The sequence below is a fragment of the Prorops nasuta genome, unplaced genomic scaffold (assembly GCF_024137725.1).
Source record: "Prorops nasuta isolate Cenicafe-Biocafe unplaced genomic scaffold, Cenicafe_Pnas_1.2 PNAS00005, whole genome shotgun sequence".
In the NCBI taxonomy this organism is placed as follows: Eukaryota; Metazoa; Arthropoda; class Insecta; order Hymenoptera; family Bethylidae; genus Prorops; species Prorops nasuta.
The window spans coordinates 2,658,256-2,680,033 of record NW_027116802.1 but is presented as its reverse complement, the minus strand read 5'-3'; the positions used below and the strand labels follow the sequence as shown (position 1 = coordinate 2,680,033).

At 32.6% G+C, this 21,778-nt stretch overlaps 1 protein-coding gene across 2 annotated transcripts in view; it reads left to right on the top strand.

Moving 5' to 3' along the window:
- Positions 1-6,033: 6,033 nt before the first annotated feature.
- Positions 6,034-21,778, top strand: part of LOC136773844 (protein held out wings-like) — a 39,602-nt gene continuing 23,857 nt past the window's right edge. The window contains exons 1-2 of one of the 2 annotated variants that reach the window (XM_066727757.1): positions 6,034-6,231; positions 11,661-11,963. In XM_066727757.1, coding sequence (XP_066583854.1) covers positions 6,171-6,231; positions 11,661-11,963 — 364 coding nt within the window. In that variant the 5' untranslated portion in view covers positions 6,034-6,170. Of the gene's footprint in view, positions 6,232-11,645; positions 11,964-21,778 lie in introns of both variants that reach the window. The other variant, XM_066727756.1, reaches the window with a different exon arrangement.

The following is a 21,778-nucleotide window of genomic DNA, read 5'->3' as shown; positions in this document are numbered from 1 at the left end:
AATCATATCGCAACAAATCCGTAAAAAGAGTATTGGTAGAACTTTGAGATTCTAACAAGTGCTGACGAATTTTCTACACTAAATTAAACCTCTTGCTACTACTTTTAGGTTTTACAGGACTAAATCAAAGACTAGGAGTACTCAGAGGTTCAAAAGAGTTCATAGGGAGGATTTGAAGATCTTATTTAGGGTTAAAAGTTTCATTTAAATATTATTTTTTTCCTCCTAGGACTACTCGAGAATCTTGTAGGTCTAAATAAGTGTTCAATTTTGTCGGTAAATTGAAATATCAAAGAAATAGAGGTTCTAAAGGTTTAAAATGGAGCTTATTTTTCGACTCGGGACCGCATACGAAATATAAATATTTACAATGTTCTCGTCTATTTTTATGTTGCTTTGCCATACAATTTTATGCAAAAAGAATTCTCCATCCACAAAATGCTTAATGATTGGTGAAGCTTTAATCTCATATAAACAAGTAAAATTCGAATAAAAATCTAATATTACTGTTTTCCACATACCATTTTCAACAAACAATGATAATGGCATCGGTGACAGCTCATAAGAACTACAATATTCTCCAAGATTGTCCTGATTTTCTATGTGTGATGAAATTTTTTTAAATAAAAGTAAAGGCGACATGTATACATTTTCATTTGCTGCGATTCTTACTAATGAATTTGAAGCCTCTAAGTGCACAATTTTACTATTTCTCTTAAATTTAACATCAGTGAACTTTTTATTCGATGTTTCATTCATCAAACTGTTTCCTACTTCGTACGCTCTGTGGCAATTAACAAAAGCTAAGTCGCCAACGATACCAGAAAAAATACCCATGATTTTATCCGTTTCGGGAAATGGGTCATATGTATCAAAGAAATGCTGAATTTTCGCTAAATCATCTGCATCTCTTCGCATTCCTGATGCGTAATTATCAACTTGTTGTTCCGACGTAGAAAACTTCGTATTGTAAAAAAGTTCGATAGCGTTACCCACATCTAATCTAGCTAATCTTGATAAAATCCTTTTTGCGACTACATCATTAGTTAATCCCCGACCATGTGTCAAATCCCCGCTACATTTCATCGCCCGCATTAAAACTTGTTCAATAGTCATATATATCGGACCATACACCACACCAAAATCCATTTTAAGGCCTTATAGTATGGAAACCTTGTTTCCAAAATTTATCATATTCGACTATGTCCATGATATCTTTTAAATTGGACATTTTTTGTATATATAAAAGGCAAGCTTAGCATTTAAATAATGGCCTGATGCGAAGAAAAATGGTGGCATTAATCAAACTGCTTGTACATGTAATTCAAAATTCCCTGTCCTTTTCGCATCAATGTATCTTTGAAAGAGATAAGTTTAAAATCTCGTAATTATAGGATCCAACATATAATTTTCCATTGTTGCTCCTCCTACTTTTTGAAGGCTTTCGTTTAAAAAAGTTTCTTCATTGTCTTCGAGGTTTGTTTTCTTGAAAATTATGGTTGCAAGGGCAGCTTGCATTAAAAGATGGCCTCTGACAGATCCAGAACAAGCATGACCCGTTAATGCTTTGTCTGCTGCTAAATCTGCATAAATTGTAGAAAATGCCTCTTTCAGACCGCTGCCTCTCATTATATGTATAGCCAGTAGCACCCAGAAACGACATTTGCTAGGTGAAAACCGCCTAATCGAGGAATAACCGTTGATAAATTGTGTGGATCATTATCTGAATCAATAGAAGCTATGATTTCGCTTGCCTTCATATACAGTGGTAAATCGAACGTGACGAAACAATGTTTTTGATTATATATTTATTTGCCTTTTCTCTATCATAAATTAAAGAAGTTAGAATAGTTTTATGATTACTTGGCGGTGCTTTTATAAACGGCAAGGCGATGACCCTCGTAGTAGAATAATAATCATTATATTTATATGAATTTGATTCATAAATCCATGCCAATTAAGGGTTTCTTCTGGCGCGGAAGACTTCCCCCGTAAAAATACAATAAATCTGTCGATTCTATCCGAATCGATGAATCAGTATGATCTATGTTTTTCCAATCATGTACAATGACATTATCTAATTTAAAAGGCTTGTTGATTCTAAATTCAGTTAGTGGAAGAAAACCAGACATTTCGGTGCTACTTATGGTCGGTAATGCTCCCTTTAAGCGAGGAGCGTCGCTATGAAAAGTTTCAGAAGATGATGGTGTCATACACATTATACCTCCCATATAATGAAATGTATTTTCGCCATCTATTGTTGCAGTATTATGGTCAGCGTTGTCAAATACAAATTGTAAATACGTATCAGAAAATATATCAAAATTTTGTGGATCGTTAACGATAGAACTTTCAAACCGGATTGTCTCCGAATATGAGGCACAGAGACCTATATTATATATAAACAATCTATAAGTCCTCGAGCAGCACATTTAGTATGCATAATGCATGAAAGTCCTAAAATAATTGCAGATGAAAATTGTCGTGGTCTTACGGAGGATATTAATATATGACCTGCAGTTTAAATTTTATTGTTACATTTTTTCCAACATTTATTCTTCGGAGTATGTTTATGTGTTTTAATCAATATCTCAAGGAACAACTGTAGCGTTTCTGGAACATTATCGGTTATATTATTTAAAAACTCAGATGGTGAGTTATAATTGTTATTTTCAAAGGGCATTGATCGAATGTCTTGCAGTATTATATGAGCGGCCATTTCAACTATTCTTCTTCTTTCTTCCGCGCCTCATTATTTTCTCTATCTGTGTACCAGGTATCTTTTAAGCACTTCCCTAATGTGTGCTCGAAACAAAAATATATTGATCATTTGTAGCGGAATACATGAACTATTTCATCTTGAAAGTGTTGTTTTAAAGACTGTTCAATTCTATCTAGTCTAGGAAAATCTGTTTCACCGTGTATATTTGTGTACTGTGTTACAATGTCTTTCAGCGAAAATTGGCGCTCATTGCTGTTCTCTAATATAAAATTTATAATAAACGATAGTACACATTATAACGTCATGCTCTCAGAAATAGCTGTCTACCCTTAACGTTCGTCGGGCTATATAAGTAAAAACGACTTGAGCAACTTTCGTGATAACGTACGCTATGATCAACATAATTATTGTTATCCTTATTTTTTAATTCAATTAAACGTGACGATATAAATTTGTTAGTTTCTGTTTTCGGGAAAAATTGCAATTGCGCTATTATGTTATTTATTGTATTTTGCTTAATTATATTCCTGCATATTTCTTTTGAACCATGTAAATTACTTGAACATAAAAAATACTGAGTAGCAAAATCAAACGCACGTCCCTCTTGCCGCCGTTTTTGATTGTTTATACCGCTGCTTCCGTCGAAGATTCAAGTGCTAACTTTATATTGCATTATCTTACATACATATAGCTTAGCAAGCCTTGTGTATAGTCACCTCTTTTAGTTTCTGTAGCTGATGATGTTTCATATCTTTACGCTTGATACTAACTTGTATCAAATTCTGCATTCCACGTTCTTTAACGACTCTTGACTCGGAGGCTTCCACAGTTTGATTACATAGAAAACAGATATCGCCAATATCCTCCCACACCATCTCATCCTCGTCGCTCGGTGCATTTTCATCGTGCCTTTAAAAGAAAGCATTGTCGGTGCACAAGATTCAAATAAACCTACGCGTATGTAATCCTTAGAAAGATATAGCGACTTAATTTAAAGTTATTTTCTTGAATTAATTTGGCGCGAATGAAACATGGGAGTGATCGCTTATCGCAGTTGGCAAACGGTATGCGAAATATGATGAATTCGACTAACAAATGCTATCATACATTAATTTTTATTAACGACTAACTGAAATCACTATGCCTTTAAATCACTTATATTGCCACTAAAATCACAATAATTTAAAATCTATTTACCGAACAGTAGAAAATGTTGATGTTTCTGCTATATTACTCCCTTCATTACAATCCATCGCACTGATTGTATATTATTTTATCCTGACAGAGATCAAACGTTTCTTCAGAAATTATTCATTTTTAATTTAAATATATATATATATATATATATATCGCTTCAAAATAATGAAATATTGCACGCTCAGCTAAAATACTTGCAACGTCTAAGGCTTCCAAAAGGAAACTGAGCAGGTCAGAATTCAGAAGTAGACAAACAATCGTTAGGCCTTAGTCCCTTTTTCTTTAGTCGATCAGTACAGCTGTATCCATCCAATAATATTTTAGAGGAAGGGGAAACCAAGATAACCAATCAACGGCTGCTTTTAATCTTTTTAATGCGAATATATATTTCATTCTTTTAAAACCATGTCTTAACAACTTAATTATTAATGTTATAGACCCACTCTGAGTCCAGAATCCGATTCCTTAGATCAAATTACCCCAGAAAAAAAAACAGACCTTAATTAGCTCGAATAGCTGATGAAATACATAAATATGAAGATCGTGACTCCGCGCGCCTAGCGCTTCTATTACTATATATATATCCCTTCCCCAACCAATCGACTGCTTCCGAGCACTCGGCCATTTTCGACAACGTTTGCACATGATTCTCGCCTATTTAACATAATATTTTCACAAAACCGAGATATACATTTTGTTGCGCTTAACTTGCAATTTCCAAATCTTTTTTACTATATAAATAGGATAATCCAAATCGATAGGAGAGCCTTCGCAAAAAAGCACATTAAAAATTCGCAGGCCTAAATTACACAAAAACTAATTAACCGTCATTGTATAAATTTAGCACACATAAACTAGACGTAAATGTCTATCATCCCTCAAAGTTTCAGCTCTTAATGTCAAAAAATGGCAGAGTTGTGATTTTTCAAAAAAGGTACCCCAATTTTCTCGGCTCCTTATTATCCGATTGGAGATTTTCAAAGCTCATTCTCTTCGCCTTTCCATTCTCTACAATTCGTCCATTTACGTCGTTAACATTGCATGAACCGTTTTCAAGATATTAAAGGAAAACGAAACAAAAATTCATTTAAAAATGCTCTATTGCTTGGCCTATACGTTTATTATAGAATTGAAGCGTTTTATATTCGCACTTATGCGTAACTCGGAATGAACCCTAAGTTAACACAAAATTTACTGCCTTCGTATATTATTCTCTGCATCGGCAAATTAAATCTCGCCAAAGGAAGAGCTTTGTCAAGTAAATATATGTATCCAAGAGATTAATCGAAGCATAATATATTTTTATTTTATTATTTGTGTGTGTAAATTTTTTTTTAACGTGTTGCTTACACGTTGGAACACTTGTAGTTTCCTGAAGTGCACTATGATACATTACGTCCAATAGGAAGAATTTTATTGCCAGAATCTTCAGGTTCTCGAGATAAATAAATCACTTTAACGCCATTATATTTGCATGGTCTCTTTGTAAAATAAACATTAGAACAAGCAAAGAAAGAAAGGTTTTGCTATCAAATGTGGCACATGGTGTCGCATACAAAAGTGACCTCCAAAAGGAAAAAATATTATTAAATCATGAGTATTTCCTAGAATTGACAAATAATTCAAAGGTGCTATTGGTCCAAATTAAGAAATTGGTGCCTTCGATTGATACGAAGCCTATAATTTTAAAATAGAGGATTTGCAGCTTTCATTTCTTACTATCGATAAATAAATTATTTAATTTTCAAGATTCAATTAGAATGTTTAGTAGTTTCTACGTTGTGCTTATTTAAGTTATTGCTATTTCTCTATATTCCATAAGTTAGTGAATGGTCGGAACCATGCTGTCATTCACTATGTGCATCTGGAAAGTATTTGCTGTAGCACAAGTATATATTCATTTTATTATTCATCCGATTTGCAATAGTATTCAATGCATGTCTGCTTTTCCCATCACGATCTTCTAAGATTTTTGCTGGAATCTTCGCACAGGTATATGCAACAGTGCCAAAACTCGATATAAGAGCAAAAAATTGGAATGTTTACATGAAAACAACCTTGTCTCTCTGAAAGCTTCACTATCGTATCATTAATTTTAGCAGAAATAACAATTTTCATATTTCCTTTATTCAGGCATTATTCGAAATGTAAGATGATGCAATGCTATTGTAATTAGTGGTAGATTCTGACGGGGGGTGATATCGATTGTTAGCAGGCTGATGGCGAGGATGAGCTGAAGAAGAGGCAACTCATGGAGCTGGCCATTATCAATGGAACGTATCGGGACTCCAACACCAAAGTTGCCGCAGCAGGTAAATTTAATGAAAATACAATCTTTTTAAGAAACCAACATGACGCTCAAACTTGAAATCGTTTAAGCCCGAGAGCTCTAGTTGCTCAATATTCTCACAAGTTTTTTAGTAAAGGTGTATTGGGTTTTTAGTTTTAGTGCACGAGTCGTAAATAAAGAGAAACGTTCATAACATTAACTCATTATAATATCCATACTTATAAAGTTGAGATAAAATATTTTATCATTCCTGTATGACACTTTTATAGGTACAGTTTTTGAGAGAAGAAAATTTTCTGCATAATTTCTCCCGTTTTCTCATTTCTTTTACAGTAGTATCCTTCCGGCAAATATCTGTTGATAATATTGATTAGTATAGAAAAAGTTTGAAATATATCGAAAATTATGTCTTTATATAGCAAATATTTATTATATCATTCTCTTTAATCATTTGTGCTATTAACATGTGGTTGAAATTATTTTATAATATAAAAGCTTAACTGTATCTATTTTTATAATTAATTGTAAAAATGGAATGTAAAAATAGTTAAGCAGATAATTTTCATTTTATTTTACTATAAGAAATTTTCATATATATATGTATATATGCAATTTTGGAATTTTTGACAGTAGCATGATGAGTCATTTTGGGTTTGAAAGTGTTCCTTCCACTATTAGAATGGCATCCATTACACCAATGATAATTTTCTTCAGAATTAGAATATTATTGATTTAATTATACAGATATCTTTGAATAACTATTGTATAGTACTTTCGACTTTAACCTTTAGAGAGGGCCGGGGTGGACATAAATATGGTCAGTAACAAACTTGCCGTCTATACTGCTCATATAGGATACATTAAGGTGGTTGTTATAAACAGTCTTTTCTCATTTCGACCGAGGCACCCTCCAAATCTAGTTTAAATAAATCAAAAGAAATATCCTTGAAAACTAGGCGTGGAAGAAAATCCTAAAGTATCCCTCGAGTCGCCTACTTTTTCCTCTTTTATATAACATGGCATTTAGACGAACTGTGGACATTAATTTTGGATTATCCATAATGGTAACTATAGAAGTCTTTAAATCATATAAAATTGTCAAGTAGGAGAGCCAGGGGCTAGTTGTAATAGGGATAAGTTGTAAAACGCTCATTGCGCAATGGTTTTTGAAATTTTTGATCAAAGTTTTCACTAAACATTCCTAAAATGAAGAGTCCCATTACATAAACGTAATGAATGCCTGATCGAAAAGGAAAAATAAGAAATACAGTCAAATGTTTCGTTTTAGCCACTAAATGGAAAAAAGTATATATCGTAAATATTTATATTTAAAGTAAATTATTTAATACCAATATAAAAAATGAATATCCACCTATTTTGGCTATGTTTAAAGATTTAAATTGCTGTTTTGATTTTTTATTTAATCGCATTATATTTTTCTGCATAAGCAAAAATGTTCAAAATTGTAAGCTGGGATAACTTGTGACAGCCTTAGTTTGCAGAGATGCTTACAGTAAATTTAATGAGAAAGAATGGGTGCAATGAGTAATTTTCTCAGTGTAGACATATGAAGAGTGTGTGGGTGAAGCAAAATTTATATTTGTCTATATTAATAGTAGTTCAATCAATTTTATGATCAATTGATTAATTTTCGTTTCATTTTTTCAATAATATTTTATAATAATTATATGAACCTTTTTTTCATCAATTATTAAAAGAAAGATAGAAAAGATATCTATATGTATTGTCGTTTTCTTTGTCATGCTTGCAGATTATCTGTTATAACTTGCTCCAAGTGTCGGGCCAATTGAAACATTTGACTAGTTTTGAGAAAATATATTTTTTGCTAAAATTAGTAAATACTCTAAATGATTTGCTTATGTATTGGATAAACTAATAATTGTGCTTTAAGAAAAAAAGTAGCTATTACTAAGAATTTATTAATACATTTAAAATGATGCACATTTTTCTGAAACTTATTTCAAACTCGCCTCAAGCCCCTCTACTCTTTAAAAATATTAAATTAATGATAGAAAACCGTTTAAAATTAATTTCTTAATTTTTATTAAGATTGTTTTTGATAGAAAACATCATTTATTATCAAGAGATACGATAATATCTATGATAAGTAGTTTAGTAAATATACATATTGTAATGTTTCAGTTCGCGCACGTAACTGTCTTTTTACTGCGTGAATGATATTAAAGGAGTAGGCAAAAAGTTTTAACATGTTCACGTGGTAACACAAGCTGATAATACCTTTCTTTACTTTTCTATAATATAGGGAATTTATACACATTAATACGACCACTTTTATTCCTTCTCACCTCGTAACAGGTCTCTTAAGCTGTGTTCGGAAACACCACTCGGGTGCACTCTAGAGTGATCCCAATGAACTTTAGTCGTTCGGAAGCTGTCGGGTTGCACTGGAGTGATTTTAGCAATGTCGTTCGAAAATCAGAAAATTTTTCTCGAGTCACACCTTGAAGTGAAATTTTTCTACCTTGAAATTTCAGGGTGAATCGGGTGAATAGTAAATACTGGGTGGTGGGGATATGAAAATTAAAGAGTCCCTCAGACTATTTCAGTCTTCAGACTTCAGAGACAGTTGGAAACCCTTGGAGGCGATTAAGAATTAAATTAATTGGCTTAAAGAATTTATAAAATTGATGGATGTGTTAAAAGTGGATGATATTTTAATAGTTTCATTTGTCCTTTCGACTATATATGCCTTATGGCATTCCTTTCAACAAAGTAAAGAAGTAATTTTATTATCATTATTAAATTATTATTTATTATATTTATTATATACATATACAGGGTCTTTTCCTAACGGCGGGACATATGATATTTCGTGTTATTTGACTATAGTACTTTTTACTATAGTAAAATTACTATTTTCCGTTTAATTTAAGTATTAAACGTAGTCACCAAAATTATTTAATTAAAATGATATTTATAATGAATAATAGAAGCAATTTGTATTTTTTCCATATCAATTAAAATACAGTTTTAATTTACGTTGTCCATTTGTATTGCTAATATAATACACGTGTGTATATTAGTGATGCTGATACAAAAATGAATTCTTGCTCGCCTCCAAATGTCTTAATTTCTTTACCCTACTTCGGGGACTAGCTCGGGAAACTATTCTTACCTAATCTCACTAGAGTAAACCCGACCCCCACCACCTTACTCGAATGTATGTACCCGGGTTTACCCGCATAAAGAATTTCCGAACACAGCCTTAAAATATAAGCTTTATTATCGATACTGTTCTTAATTAATGGTGGAATCATAAGTTACTGACTGTACTTCTGCGAACCCCGTTTATCCAAACAGTGACCCTAACTACCAATCGTTCCACACACATGCGCATTAGGTGCGTATAAATCCAGAAATGCGATCTTAGCACGGTGAAAATTACTCAATATAGGCGAGTTCGAAAATTGGCTCTACTCACTTGGTCGAAGCTTTCCCTAGAATTCCCTATTAGCTCGGTCTAGCAATTCTGTGTTCGGACCAACTAGGACCAAGCGAATATAGGTGAGTGAGCTAGCCTCTTTCTTATCATACCCCTACCAACAGCCTGTCCCCTTTACTGAATTTTGACAAAGTGGGATTTTGAAATACAAGAACAGGGACCATTTGAAATTTTGAATATTCATAACGTTTCTAATTTATTTATAAGTTAATCATATCCTATTAGGATTCTCTAAAGATTGGTAAAATATCAGTGGTATCAGTCAAGGAAATGGATTATAGCCTGCACATTTGCCCTGTTAGGCAATTTGAATTAAGATTCTTAGACACTTCATCATCCGATGAGGATAAAGTGTCTAAGAATCCTAATTCAAATTGCCTAACAGGGCAAATGTGCAGGCTATAATCCATTTCCTTGACTGATACCACTGATATTTTACCAATCTTTAGAGAATCCTAATAGGATATGATTAACTTATAAATAAATTAGAAACGTTATGAATATTCAAAATTTCAAATGGTCCCTGTTCTTGTATTTCAAAATTCCACTTTGTCAAAATTCAGTAAAGGGGACAGGCTGTTGGAAGGGGTATGATAAGAAAGAGGCTAGCTCACTCACCTATATTCGCTTGGTCCTAATTGGTCCGAACACAGCTAGACCGAGCTAATAGGGAATTTTAGGGAAAGCTTCGACCAAGTGAGTAGAGCCAATTTCCGAACTCGCCTAATGTGATTGGTTAACAGTCAGTGATATTTCATTTTGACCAATCAAATTAAGGCTTTCTCGCGGCGCTGAAAAAATGGTTATAGGCTTTCAAACAATCAGTGACTATATTCGGCTGGTTTTACACTTGATTATATTTCAGTTTTTTCTAATATTATATTATTAACTAACAAATGTTTATATTGATATAACAAACATTTACAGACGCCTAACAAACCGTTCCTATAGTTTTTCTCCATAATTCCGTACATGCCCAGTATATTTAACTGAGGTATGATTTTATTGTTTTTAGATTGGAACATGGGCATAGGTGTATGAATATAGGCGATTACTACATAAATAGTTACATGTTTGAAGCATTTGTTTGAAACATTACAGACAAGCAATAAAAATTCAACAGCTGTACCAATAAGTTTATTATTTAAAATATTTTCTTGTATCATAATATAGTTAACTACAATTTTAATTTTATAAATGATGTTACGTAAGAACAAAAATAAATTTAATATCATTCATCAAATATATATTTTCTAATGTTCAAATGCAGAAGATACTAAATAGTATTAAGTAAAAAACTACAGAAGCAGTAAAAATGCAACTTGAATAATTAAAATTATATCTGATAATAAATATTTAAGTAGGCCATATTGAATACGTACATTTCAATTTTTCTAGAATTCTCTCTATTAATTAGAGTGGAATAACAAATGGAGACCCCCATGCCCCTTCTCATAACATTTAAATAATATATTTCATATATTACAATCATCCATTACTGAACCGATAAATAAGCTATTAATTGGTAGAAATTGTAAAACAATATTTTGTCAAAAATTTTCATTGCTAACATTAAAGATATTTAATTATTTCGTTGTTGAAATTTATAGCATTACACATCATTGTTTCATTGACTGACTAATCTGACTGCAACTGAGTAGGTCTTGACTCATTCCCGTAAACCTAGATTCGATTCGATTCACGTGTGGAATATCCCCCTCACTAGACCGGTACCCATCTAGGGATTTTTTGTTGAACAGTTGCATTATTGCGGCTCTCTCGAATCGTAACCCTGAACAGGTGACGAAACGTTAAACACTGAAAACCCTGCATAACAAGAATAATGCTTCAATTTATTGCATCACACTACGTGAGACCATCCGGGCGACGGTTTAAAGTTTGAGGTTAGGTAGGCAGAAAATGTTGTGTAACGGATTAAAGGATGAGCGTAGCGTTTGATATTGCAGCCTGCGACGAGGAGTGGAGGCGCGTAGCAGCCGCAGCAGCCGAGACTCAACGCCTTTTGCCAGGATTGGGTACGCCTATGAGGACACCTTCGGCACCTTTGGGGGCACCGTTGATACTGTCGCCGCGGATATCCGTACCAACGACAGCTGCCTCTCTGCTGAACGGTTCCGGACCACCAGGTTCCATTCTCTCTGCCGGAGATCCCCATGGCTTGATCTACACGCCATATGCAGACTATGCCAACTATGCTGCCCTGGCCGCCTCCCCCCTCCTTACGGAATACACCACTGCTGACCATTCTGGTGGGTTGTTCGCTCGCTGATTCTGCTAGCTCCAGCTCCATGCTGTTATTGTAGCTCCTTTGCGTAAGACAGCAAGAGCGCTATACGTATCCTCCTTCTATCCCTATCCCATATTTCCTCCCTCCCCCCCCCCCTCCCGTTTCTCTCTCTCTCTCTCTCTCTCTCTCTCTACTTCTACAACTACGTAAACTCGTATTGGCAGGACTAGAGTAAAAAAAAGGTCGAGCCCGCGCAATCGAAAACAAAAAAGCATTTCCTTTTCATTCGTATAGATAATCAGTTTCTTCTGGGTCAACCGAAGCGTCCTCTGCATCTGTCCTACAAATTCGTCGTTACATCTTTTCTTAAAGATGGCACCACGAAGGCTCATGATACGTGGCGCTACCCGCGGTACTGTCGCGAACTACTGTCGAGAATTCGTTCTTTTTCGATGGAATGCTGCACTGTAATGCGATGTGGACCGTGTTTCGGAATTCATTGACAATACTGCGAAAGATGGTTATATCTTTGTCCATAATGGTGCATTAAAAGAAGATAGAACGATATTTGCAGTACTGGCGTTGAATTTTGGAAAACGAACATAAAGGCGGATACACACGATGCTTGATCCATGGTAGATTGCTTTGCTTGATTCGGAATGGTGATTGTTGAATGGATATGTATTTTGTTATAAGCAGTCAGTGGCCAACCTTCACTGATCGAGCATCGTGTTTCATCGGCCAGTGTTGTCATCCAAAGGTATTTTTGTCCTTTCGCTGTGTTACTTCCGTGAGTTATGCTGGTTAACACTTAGGACTCATAGTGAGCTGACTAAGTTCCCATTAGATAGCAACACTGACTTATAGTCGAAAGAAAAGTCATATGTATAAAAAATTGAATTCTATTGTACTATATCAATAAAGCAACGAAACAGAACGAACTTATTGTCGGTGGCTCACAGTACATTCCGTCTAACTTCCAGTAAAATTTCAATTACTCTATAATTTTTTTACAGTTTTTTCGCTTAACTTAAATGAAAATTCGATTATGTCATACAGAGTGGATGAATTTCATCATAAACATATTATACGTTTTTTTCTTTGTTTTTCTCTTAGTCAAAAACCTATTGATAATTAAACACCAAAGACAACCTACTGTTGAAGTTATCTGAAGACATTCTGATTGGCCAAGTACCGCTAAAGTAATCAATTCATTACTAATAAAAAAGCTTAGGATGAAAACAAGTTTTGGTTAATAATTTTCCTCACTTAGAAAAAGAAAAAAAAAATAGATTTAGCACACTTATTCTTAAAATCATCCACTCTGTGTATGAAAATATTGTCTAGTATGAGAAAGCTGGTTACCTTACGTATTTATATACTAGTAGAATTGGTACTTTTATTTACGTGAAAAGATGACAGGGGGCGCTACTCGTCAGTTGATCGAAGTAATAAGCTTGGCGTACATAAAGTCACTTAAAACCTTACGTCACGTGACTCGGAAGAAGTGTCCTACGATAAAACACATAGCTATGCAAGGATAAGTAGCCACACTGCTAGCGTCACTTTGCTCATAGCTGCGTGCTCTACCGTAGGAGGCTCCTTACGTGTCGCATAACATAAGGCTTCCCGTAACTCTAACGTAAGACGTTAAACGATGTTACATGCGCTAGGCCGTAGTTGTTAGTCTTTATTAAAACGTATAAGGGGATATATAGTACGGGAAATTGATTCGTGTGTGGTTCGTCTGTAGTTCGTCTGTAGTGTAGCATATATCAGCTTTGCTGAGAAAGTGTAGAGTTGAGTTAGCTGAAATATACGAATCAATTTCCCGAAGTGTACCTGTAGTGTATAAACATACGTATATCAACATATTCTTAGTCCTAATTTTTAATCGATGAACAATTATTGTCGTAGCTTATTTTATTATAATTATGACATATGTTGATTTTATTATTAGTGTATATTATTATATATAATAGCCGAATCAGTCATTTACTAGTCGCGCCAGTTCTGATAATAAAATCCTTAGTGTACGCCGTTTTCGAAGAAGCGTGTCGAGCATTCAGCTTTTTTAGGTCGATAATAAGATACGAGCGGCTTAATTTGGCAGTAAAGGAAGTAATAATAGGTAACGCAACGCGTAAAAAATTATTTCTATACTATTTTAATTAGAGAAAATAGTGAGGGCATCCAAAATGCAATCGTTCTTCGCCTGCTTTTGCGAGCAGTTGCATTCTTTTCGTATATCTTGCTCGTTAGAAAGCCCGATAAAAAGCTTCGGAGGGTTATATGGACATATCCCTTAGGTCCTTTATCAGCTTCATTTATTAGCTTTTCTCGTTAGTTTGTTCGCTAGCTTTTTTTCTATCTGCAAAAACTCGGTAACATTCAGTTTTGAGGTAGGGACTACTTATAACGGAAAAGCAGTAGAGGTAAAAAAGAAATTTTCGTCGTGTTGTATTACGCGAATAGGGAGAGATATATACATATATATATATATATATATATATAGGGAGGGGGATGTTTTCAAAATGATCCGGACCCCTACATGACTTGAAAATGAAAGGTTAAAAAAATGCTTCCAACAAAAATTGTAGAGTTTAAAAAATTCTATGTAGTAGTACTATGAATTTGACCTTAAATGACCCTGTGAAGAAAATGTGAAGGTCGCTACAAGTGTTTTAAAAGGCAACCCTAGTTTTTTATGGCATATTCTTGTAGCTTATCTCACGAGCTTTCTAAAACACCATATTAATTAATAATTCCATTTAGCGGTTCACTAAATATTTCGCTTTGCAATTGCCTATAGGTGTTGGTTTGGTGAAAGTACTGTGCGTGACTACCACGCAACACACGGATAGTCGTTTATCTACTTATAATTTTAATTCGCAATATCTAGTGAACAGTCGTAGCGTAAAAGATATATTAAAATAGTATTTTGATAAGTTCTGGAGATAAGCTAAAAGAATATCCCATAAAAAAGTAAGGTTGCTGTTTAAAATACTCATGGTGACCTTCACACCTTCTCCATGAGGTAGTTCAAGGTCAAATTCATATTACTGCTACATAGAATTTTTGTCTGAAGCACTTTCTTCAAAATCATTTCATTCTCAAGTGATGAAGGGGGTCTGGGTCTTTTTGAGCACCTTGTGTAGGGTGTTCCTTTTTAATTTATCCAGTCAAATATCTTCTAAACAGCTATGAACATATAGAAAGCAAATGTCAAGCAAAGAATTTATAGGTTTTAGGGGGATATTAGTCTGTATCATTAATCTGATCTAGTGAGGTGTGCTGAAAAAAAAAGATAATACACTTTGAATTTTTTAAGGCAACCCTTATTTTTTGTACCATGCTTTTTTAGCTTGCCACAAGGGTCTTATAATACCTTCCTTTCATTTTTTTATTTATCTAGTCATTCACCACCTAATTTATCTTTGGCAAAGATATATAGCAATGATTTTACCTGGAGTAATTTGTGTTTGCTATGTGTTTACACGCATAATCGCTCATCTAAATATGAGCAGTGTCTTTTTGAAAATAGGCTTATATCAGAATTTTATCAAATTTATTTTGATAATTCCATTTGAACTGAACTAATTGCCTTCGATAATTTTTTTTTTTATTTGGTTAAAATACTTATTATTCATAAAAACTTACTAATTACGATATACGTTTCTTAAACAATCAAACTGTAGTCTATCGAATGCATCTTATCACAACTATTAAGAACTCTTTTATTTAAAGTAACTTGTTCCAATAGGTATGTCATGACACAAGATTTAAAATTGACGGTACCACCAAAAGAGGTACTTACACATATTTCAAATTCATATATTTTCATTAAGATCTTCTATTAATATTTTGCACAAAAATATTATAGTTGAAATATGTCCGTTTTGAAAAGAAACTCCACATATATTTTAAATTCGAAATACCTTGTAAATTACTGGATGAAATGAATAAATGATAAAAAGATTTTAGAATGCTCTTGAAATAATTTACTAGAATATGAAATAAAGAGTATAGGCTCTAATTAAAAAATCTAAAGTGACCTTAATGCTTCCTTTAGCACTACCTCAAGATCAAGCCAATGATACCTATAGTTATGCCTTCTATAATTTTCAGATCTTTTGCTTGACTTTTTTCTTTTTTATGGTATCATTAGTTTTGGAAATATTGAATTGGGTAATTGAAAGCGGAACATCCTTCATGTTATGTACGGTGTGGATACTGTAGACCAACACAACAATAATGAAGTAAGAGATTATAATGGTGCATATGCATATTTTCAGCATTGTATTTCGTTAATTTTTCCAAGATTTCATTGTAGTTTTCTTATACGTACACTGTTCAAAACTGAATCATGTACAGGTATAGTTTCTGCTTCCCTATACTATCTTGTAGCAAAAATGCTTCTCGCAAAATTGATTCATGTCAATCATGTCCATCTCAAAATTCTCAATTCTCAACTCCTCTATACTATCTTATAGCAAAAATTTAAAGACAACAGCAGACGAAACGCGACATCGACAAATATGAAGATGACGTTTTGGACGTAGTAAAAGTATTATCCATAAAGCATATTATTTATGTTGGAAATGTAGGGATGTCGAAAAATGGAATGGAAAATAATGCAAATATGGTGCATATATATAATATTATTTATCAAGTATAAAAGGGAAGAGATCGGATGCAATTTTCAGCCTATAAAGAGGAAAAAGCATCAGATAAGTATCGGGAGCAGCAAGTCAGAAGAAAGATTAATTTAACAAAGCAAAATATTCTTTAATCTTTCTTTTGATTTACTGCTCCCGATACTTATCTGATGCTTTTTCCTCTTTATAGGCTGAAAATTGCATCCGATCTCTTCCCTTTTATACTTGATAAATAATATTATATATATGCACCATATTTGCATTATTTTCCATTCCATTTTTCGACATCCCTACATTTCCAACATAAATAATATGCTTTATGGATAATACTTTTACTACGTCCAAAACGTCATCTTCATATTTGTCGATGTCGCGTTTCGTCTGCTGTTGTCTTTAAATTTTTGCTATAAGATAGTATAGAGGAGTTGAGAATTGAGATGGACTGGACATGAATCAATTTTGCGAGAAGCATTTTTGCTACAAGATAGTATAGGGAAGCAGAAACTATACCTGTACATGATTCAGTTTTGAACAGTGTATGCAGCTATACGTTTTAACTTCAGTAACATTGTGTCAGTGTGTTCACAGTATCCATAAAGCCACAACATAAAATGCTCCAAGGCTTATATGTGAGAAACGTTTATTTTCTGTTTATTACTCTGTTAGAGGTATCAAAGTTAAATTTTGCATAAGACCTCTCTAAAATAAAAGCACTAGATATTTGAAAAAAGTTCCACACACACACACACACATACAAAAAGTTAATATATATTATATTTACGGAAATAAACGTCTTTTTGTATCTATAGTCTGGAACGTTTTAAGTGGTAGACCCTTATGTATAGGGTGAGTCAATCGGAATACATGCACCAAACTTCTAGAATGTTTTGCATGCGTCAAGAAGAAGTTGAAATACTCTTTGCATGTCTCTCTTACATTAATTTTTTCATTGTACAACATCAATAGCAATGTCGTCTCTTTATAATTTTTTAATAACAGGATTCACTAAAAAAATTTTTTTTGTTTCGATAAATTTTACTATTTGCCTCTAAATATTTTTTTTGTACAGATTAATTGTTCCTCTATAGATAAAATAAGGATGGATATGATAAATTATTAATGATGTTATATAAGGCTAAAATTTAAATTAGAAAAACAAATGCAAAAGGCATTTGTTAGTTTGTTTCTAGGTGTGTGCAATACACGCTTAGAGTTTTGCGTATTTCTCACGACTCATCCTGTACAAGTGTATACTAGTCTAAAGTTTTTACATTCAACCGTTAAATTAATGCATAACGTTTACCGCATAAAAACTTTCAAGACATACTTTACCATCCATCCCCTCCCTCTTCCCAAGTACCTTAGCAAACCGTTAGATTTTTTTTAAAGAAATTGAAACCAAAAAAAAAACAAGGTTTCCTGTTCGAGATGAATTTTTGTATCGGTTAATTTGGAAAAAGAAAGAAGAATGTTTAAATATGAGATATTTGAGTAGATAGGTCGTGTAGATGAAAAGTGAAAAATCAGGCTGTTATATTGATGAATGCGTTAGAAAAATGACGAATGAAATGCAAGGTTAGCGTCTATTTTTGAAAGAAATAACGGAGGTGGCAGCACCTTCCGATTTTAATTAAACTAGGAATATTGGGCGGTTTTGGATTAACTCTTAAGGTAATTTATATTACGTACGGCGAGTTCGGGCTTTCGTACGCTCTTATCGCACGCAGCTATCTTTGGCTCACGTGTTTTCTCCCGTCCGATTAATCCCAGGACCGCGAATACGGTATACATACATATATATATATATATATATCAAAATATAAGATAGATGTTATATTATTTGCTTTCTGCAATGGATAATTTCCGATGAGAGAAAGATTAAGTTTCGTGGCACATTTTTGTGCGCTACTCAATGCAATAATCAAAGGCCATTCAGTGTAGTTATTATTAGTATTACACACACACACACACACACACACACATATATATATATATATATATATATATATATATATATATACAAATAAATATATGTATATTTTTAAAGATTTATTCGAATAGGGTGAATTAACGAGTATTAGTTTCGAAAGCTTTTGCAGTTGTTTTGATATAATTTTTTAGTCGCGTCTGTGTTTAAAAGAATTTTACAGTCTCTCGATTATATTTTCATTTAAGACGTATCGGGTATCGATTCTTCTTTTCCTTTTTTTTTAGTTTCGACTATTTATCCGTATTAAAAATCGTGTAAGAAATCTATCAAGTGTGTATCGATAATACGGTGATGGTTCGTTACATTTGATTTCGATACTTTACCCCGCCCCTTCCTCGTTTTTCTTAACCTTACCAATTTAAAAACTCGTGCTTTATGCACAATAATTATAAATAACACTACAATGTACTACTAGAATCTTGAGTGTATCCCTAGGGTTGATCTAACATACGATTTAACAACAATTAACTCGTTCGGGTTTGCCTTTCCTCTACGAATCTTACTCACCCCCATATTCCCGTTCATATATTAGCAATTGACTCTGTTAAATTATAATTGAGTATACCTATTCATTTCTTTTTTAACAACGTTCTTTTAAAATTCAGCAAATTATTCGATAATTGAATTAGTGTAATATCGCGTGTAACACACTTTAACAATAATTAACTTTTGTGTGACAGGATTAAAAGACTGCAACCTAAATTAATTTCGGAAACGTTTAGATTTATTAAAGTTGAATATATTATAATATATATATATATATATATACAAGAATCAATGGATAGATTTAACATGATACTCTTGTAGGAAATGCAAAATTTTGTTAGAATTAATGATTGATCTTGTCATCGTAAAAATCCCGTTTTGAAAATGTAATGACTGGTGATAGGTAGGTAGGCTATATGCGCGTAGGGTTTAGGCAGGCATAATATATATATATGTATAGGGAAGAGTACCCAGGGGACCAAATCACATTTTAAGGACTGACGGTTCTAGCGTATAATTGTAGCTGTTTAAACAAATTGAAGGCTATTCGTAACGATTCGCAAGGTCTTTTTATCAAATATCAATAAAGGTAGAGAGACATTTGTAAGTTTGTAGTCCCTTGTCCATACATTTTCATCTGCTTATTGTAGTAGGATGCTAGCAATAAGCATTAAAAAAATAGAATCACTAGAAACGAAAGAGAGCAATGAAAGTAGATTTTTAACAAAATGTCTCTTACCTTTTTTATTTTTTAATTTACCAAATGGGTAAACGAAAATTAGATCTTTATTAATGAAAAATAGTCTTTAAATATTATTGAATAAGCTACTATGAGAATTATGTACATTATTTTATATTACTTTATATGATTATTTAATTTTATTTTTATAAAGAGATTTAGCCATTATACTCATAGGAAGTTAAGTGGTGAAGCGAGAAGGGTAGGTCTAATTCTAATACTCACTGATACTGCAAATGAACAAAATGGCTACACATGTATTAGTCGTATTAAAGACTTAATAATTATGTTGAGAATCTTATAAAAATATAAAAATAAATTCGTAGCCATATGTAAGTGAGATTGAATCCAGATTATATAAGCTTCTTTCTTTTTTATTCAAATTATTTCAAATTGAATTACCGCTCATGATTCTAGGTATAGAAATAACTTAAAAAAAAAAACTTGTTTCGTGGGATGATAAATGATTTTATCAATATTCATAATTATCATGCACAGAAATGAAACTGAAAATGTGTAATCTTATATCATATATCTAACCTTTATTTTCGAATTAAATTTTACAAATCCCACTGTGCAAGTTCTTGAACGTATCATGTTTAGAGCCTAAGTTGCAGGAAACTATAATAGACAGCATTTGCTTTTCTTTAGTAATAAACCAGATTTTATAATAATACGTAGTAACTTTTCAACAAAACAATGCTCTTTCACGATTAAGGTAGTATCCAAACTGTTTAAGACTTTGTGGATTGGACATGTTTTAAAATCGAAATGAACAAAATCCTGCTTCATATACTTAGATTGATGATGTAGACATATCGAATAACAGTTAAAAAACGGCGTTACATTTACGTTAAAACCCCATTTTTACTTTTATTTCTTGATTTTCTTTTTAAATTCATTTTTCAACTTAAAAATTATATTTTACTTTCAAATTTGATTTATTAGAGTTATTGTAATCGCTAAAATACTTATACTTTAAAACTTTATCGTTAAAATTTTTTTTAAATGATGACAAATGTACAAGTTTACTTGTCTCGATAAAAAGATAGTTAATTGAATTAAGCAAACTCAATATTTTACATGCTTCTGCAAGCAGTTAATCCTATCGAAACAATGAATTTTTAGATATTTTTCACGCGATTGAGATGACTCTTCATTAAAGAAAATGGAGTGCAAAATAAATATTCTTTAAGAAAATAATTTAGCTCAAAATAAAAATGGAAAAATACTGTTAAGAAACTCTGTGTGTGTGTGTGTGTTTGTATGTATGATGCAAATATAAATGGAAATATTCTTTTTGACATCGTGTGTTTCAACTATTATTTAATTATAAAGGAGGATTTTATTTTGTTTCTATTTAAAGATAGACTTAATAAAAGCAGGATTGTTTGTTTAGAATTTAAATATGGTTTCATCAGTACAGTCTACATGAACTTTAGGTACTGCCTTAAAGAGTGAGGACCATATATAAGAGAAATTTTCTTAATCTGGAAATAAGGAAAATGTTAAATTAATAACGTATATATAACATTCATTTAATTATTTTCTAAAATATGTATTTTCAGTTTCTATTAATATTATTTATACTATTCTAGTAAGTACATGTTCTACAGAGTCCTAAAGATAAACAATATTGCATTTTTGGCAAAAATCTCCTAATTTTATAAATTTAATCAACTTCTTTTTTATGAGCGTAATTTTTCAATATCATTTAATTTAACTATATTATAAAGCAGAATACGATATAAATATTGTACAAGTTCCGTCAAATAAATCGGTTCAGCGTCTGAAAGTGGCAAAATCGCGGTGGCGTATAATAAGAATTTTATTGGTCGAAGATAGAGAGAAAGGGACGATCAGATTGCTCGCGGTTTCTTTTTTTAACTGACAAATGAATTCAATCAAGGAGGTGAGGAGGTAATAGAAACGAGAAAGAGAATGGCAGATCACTTAATGGTTCC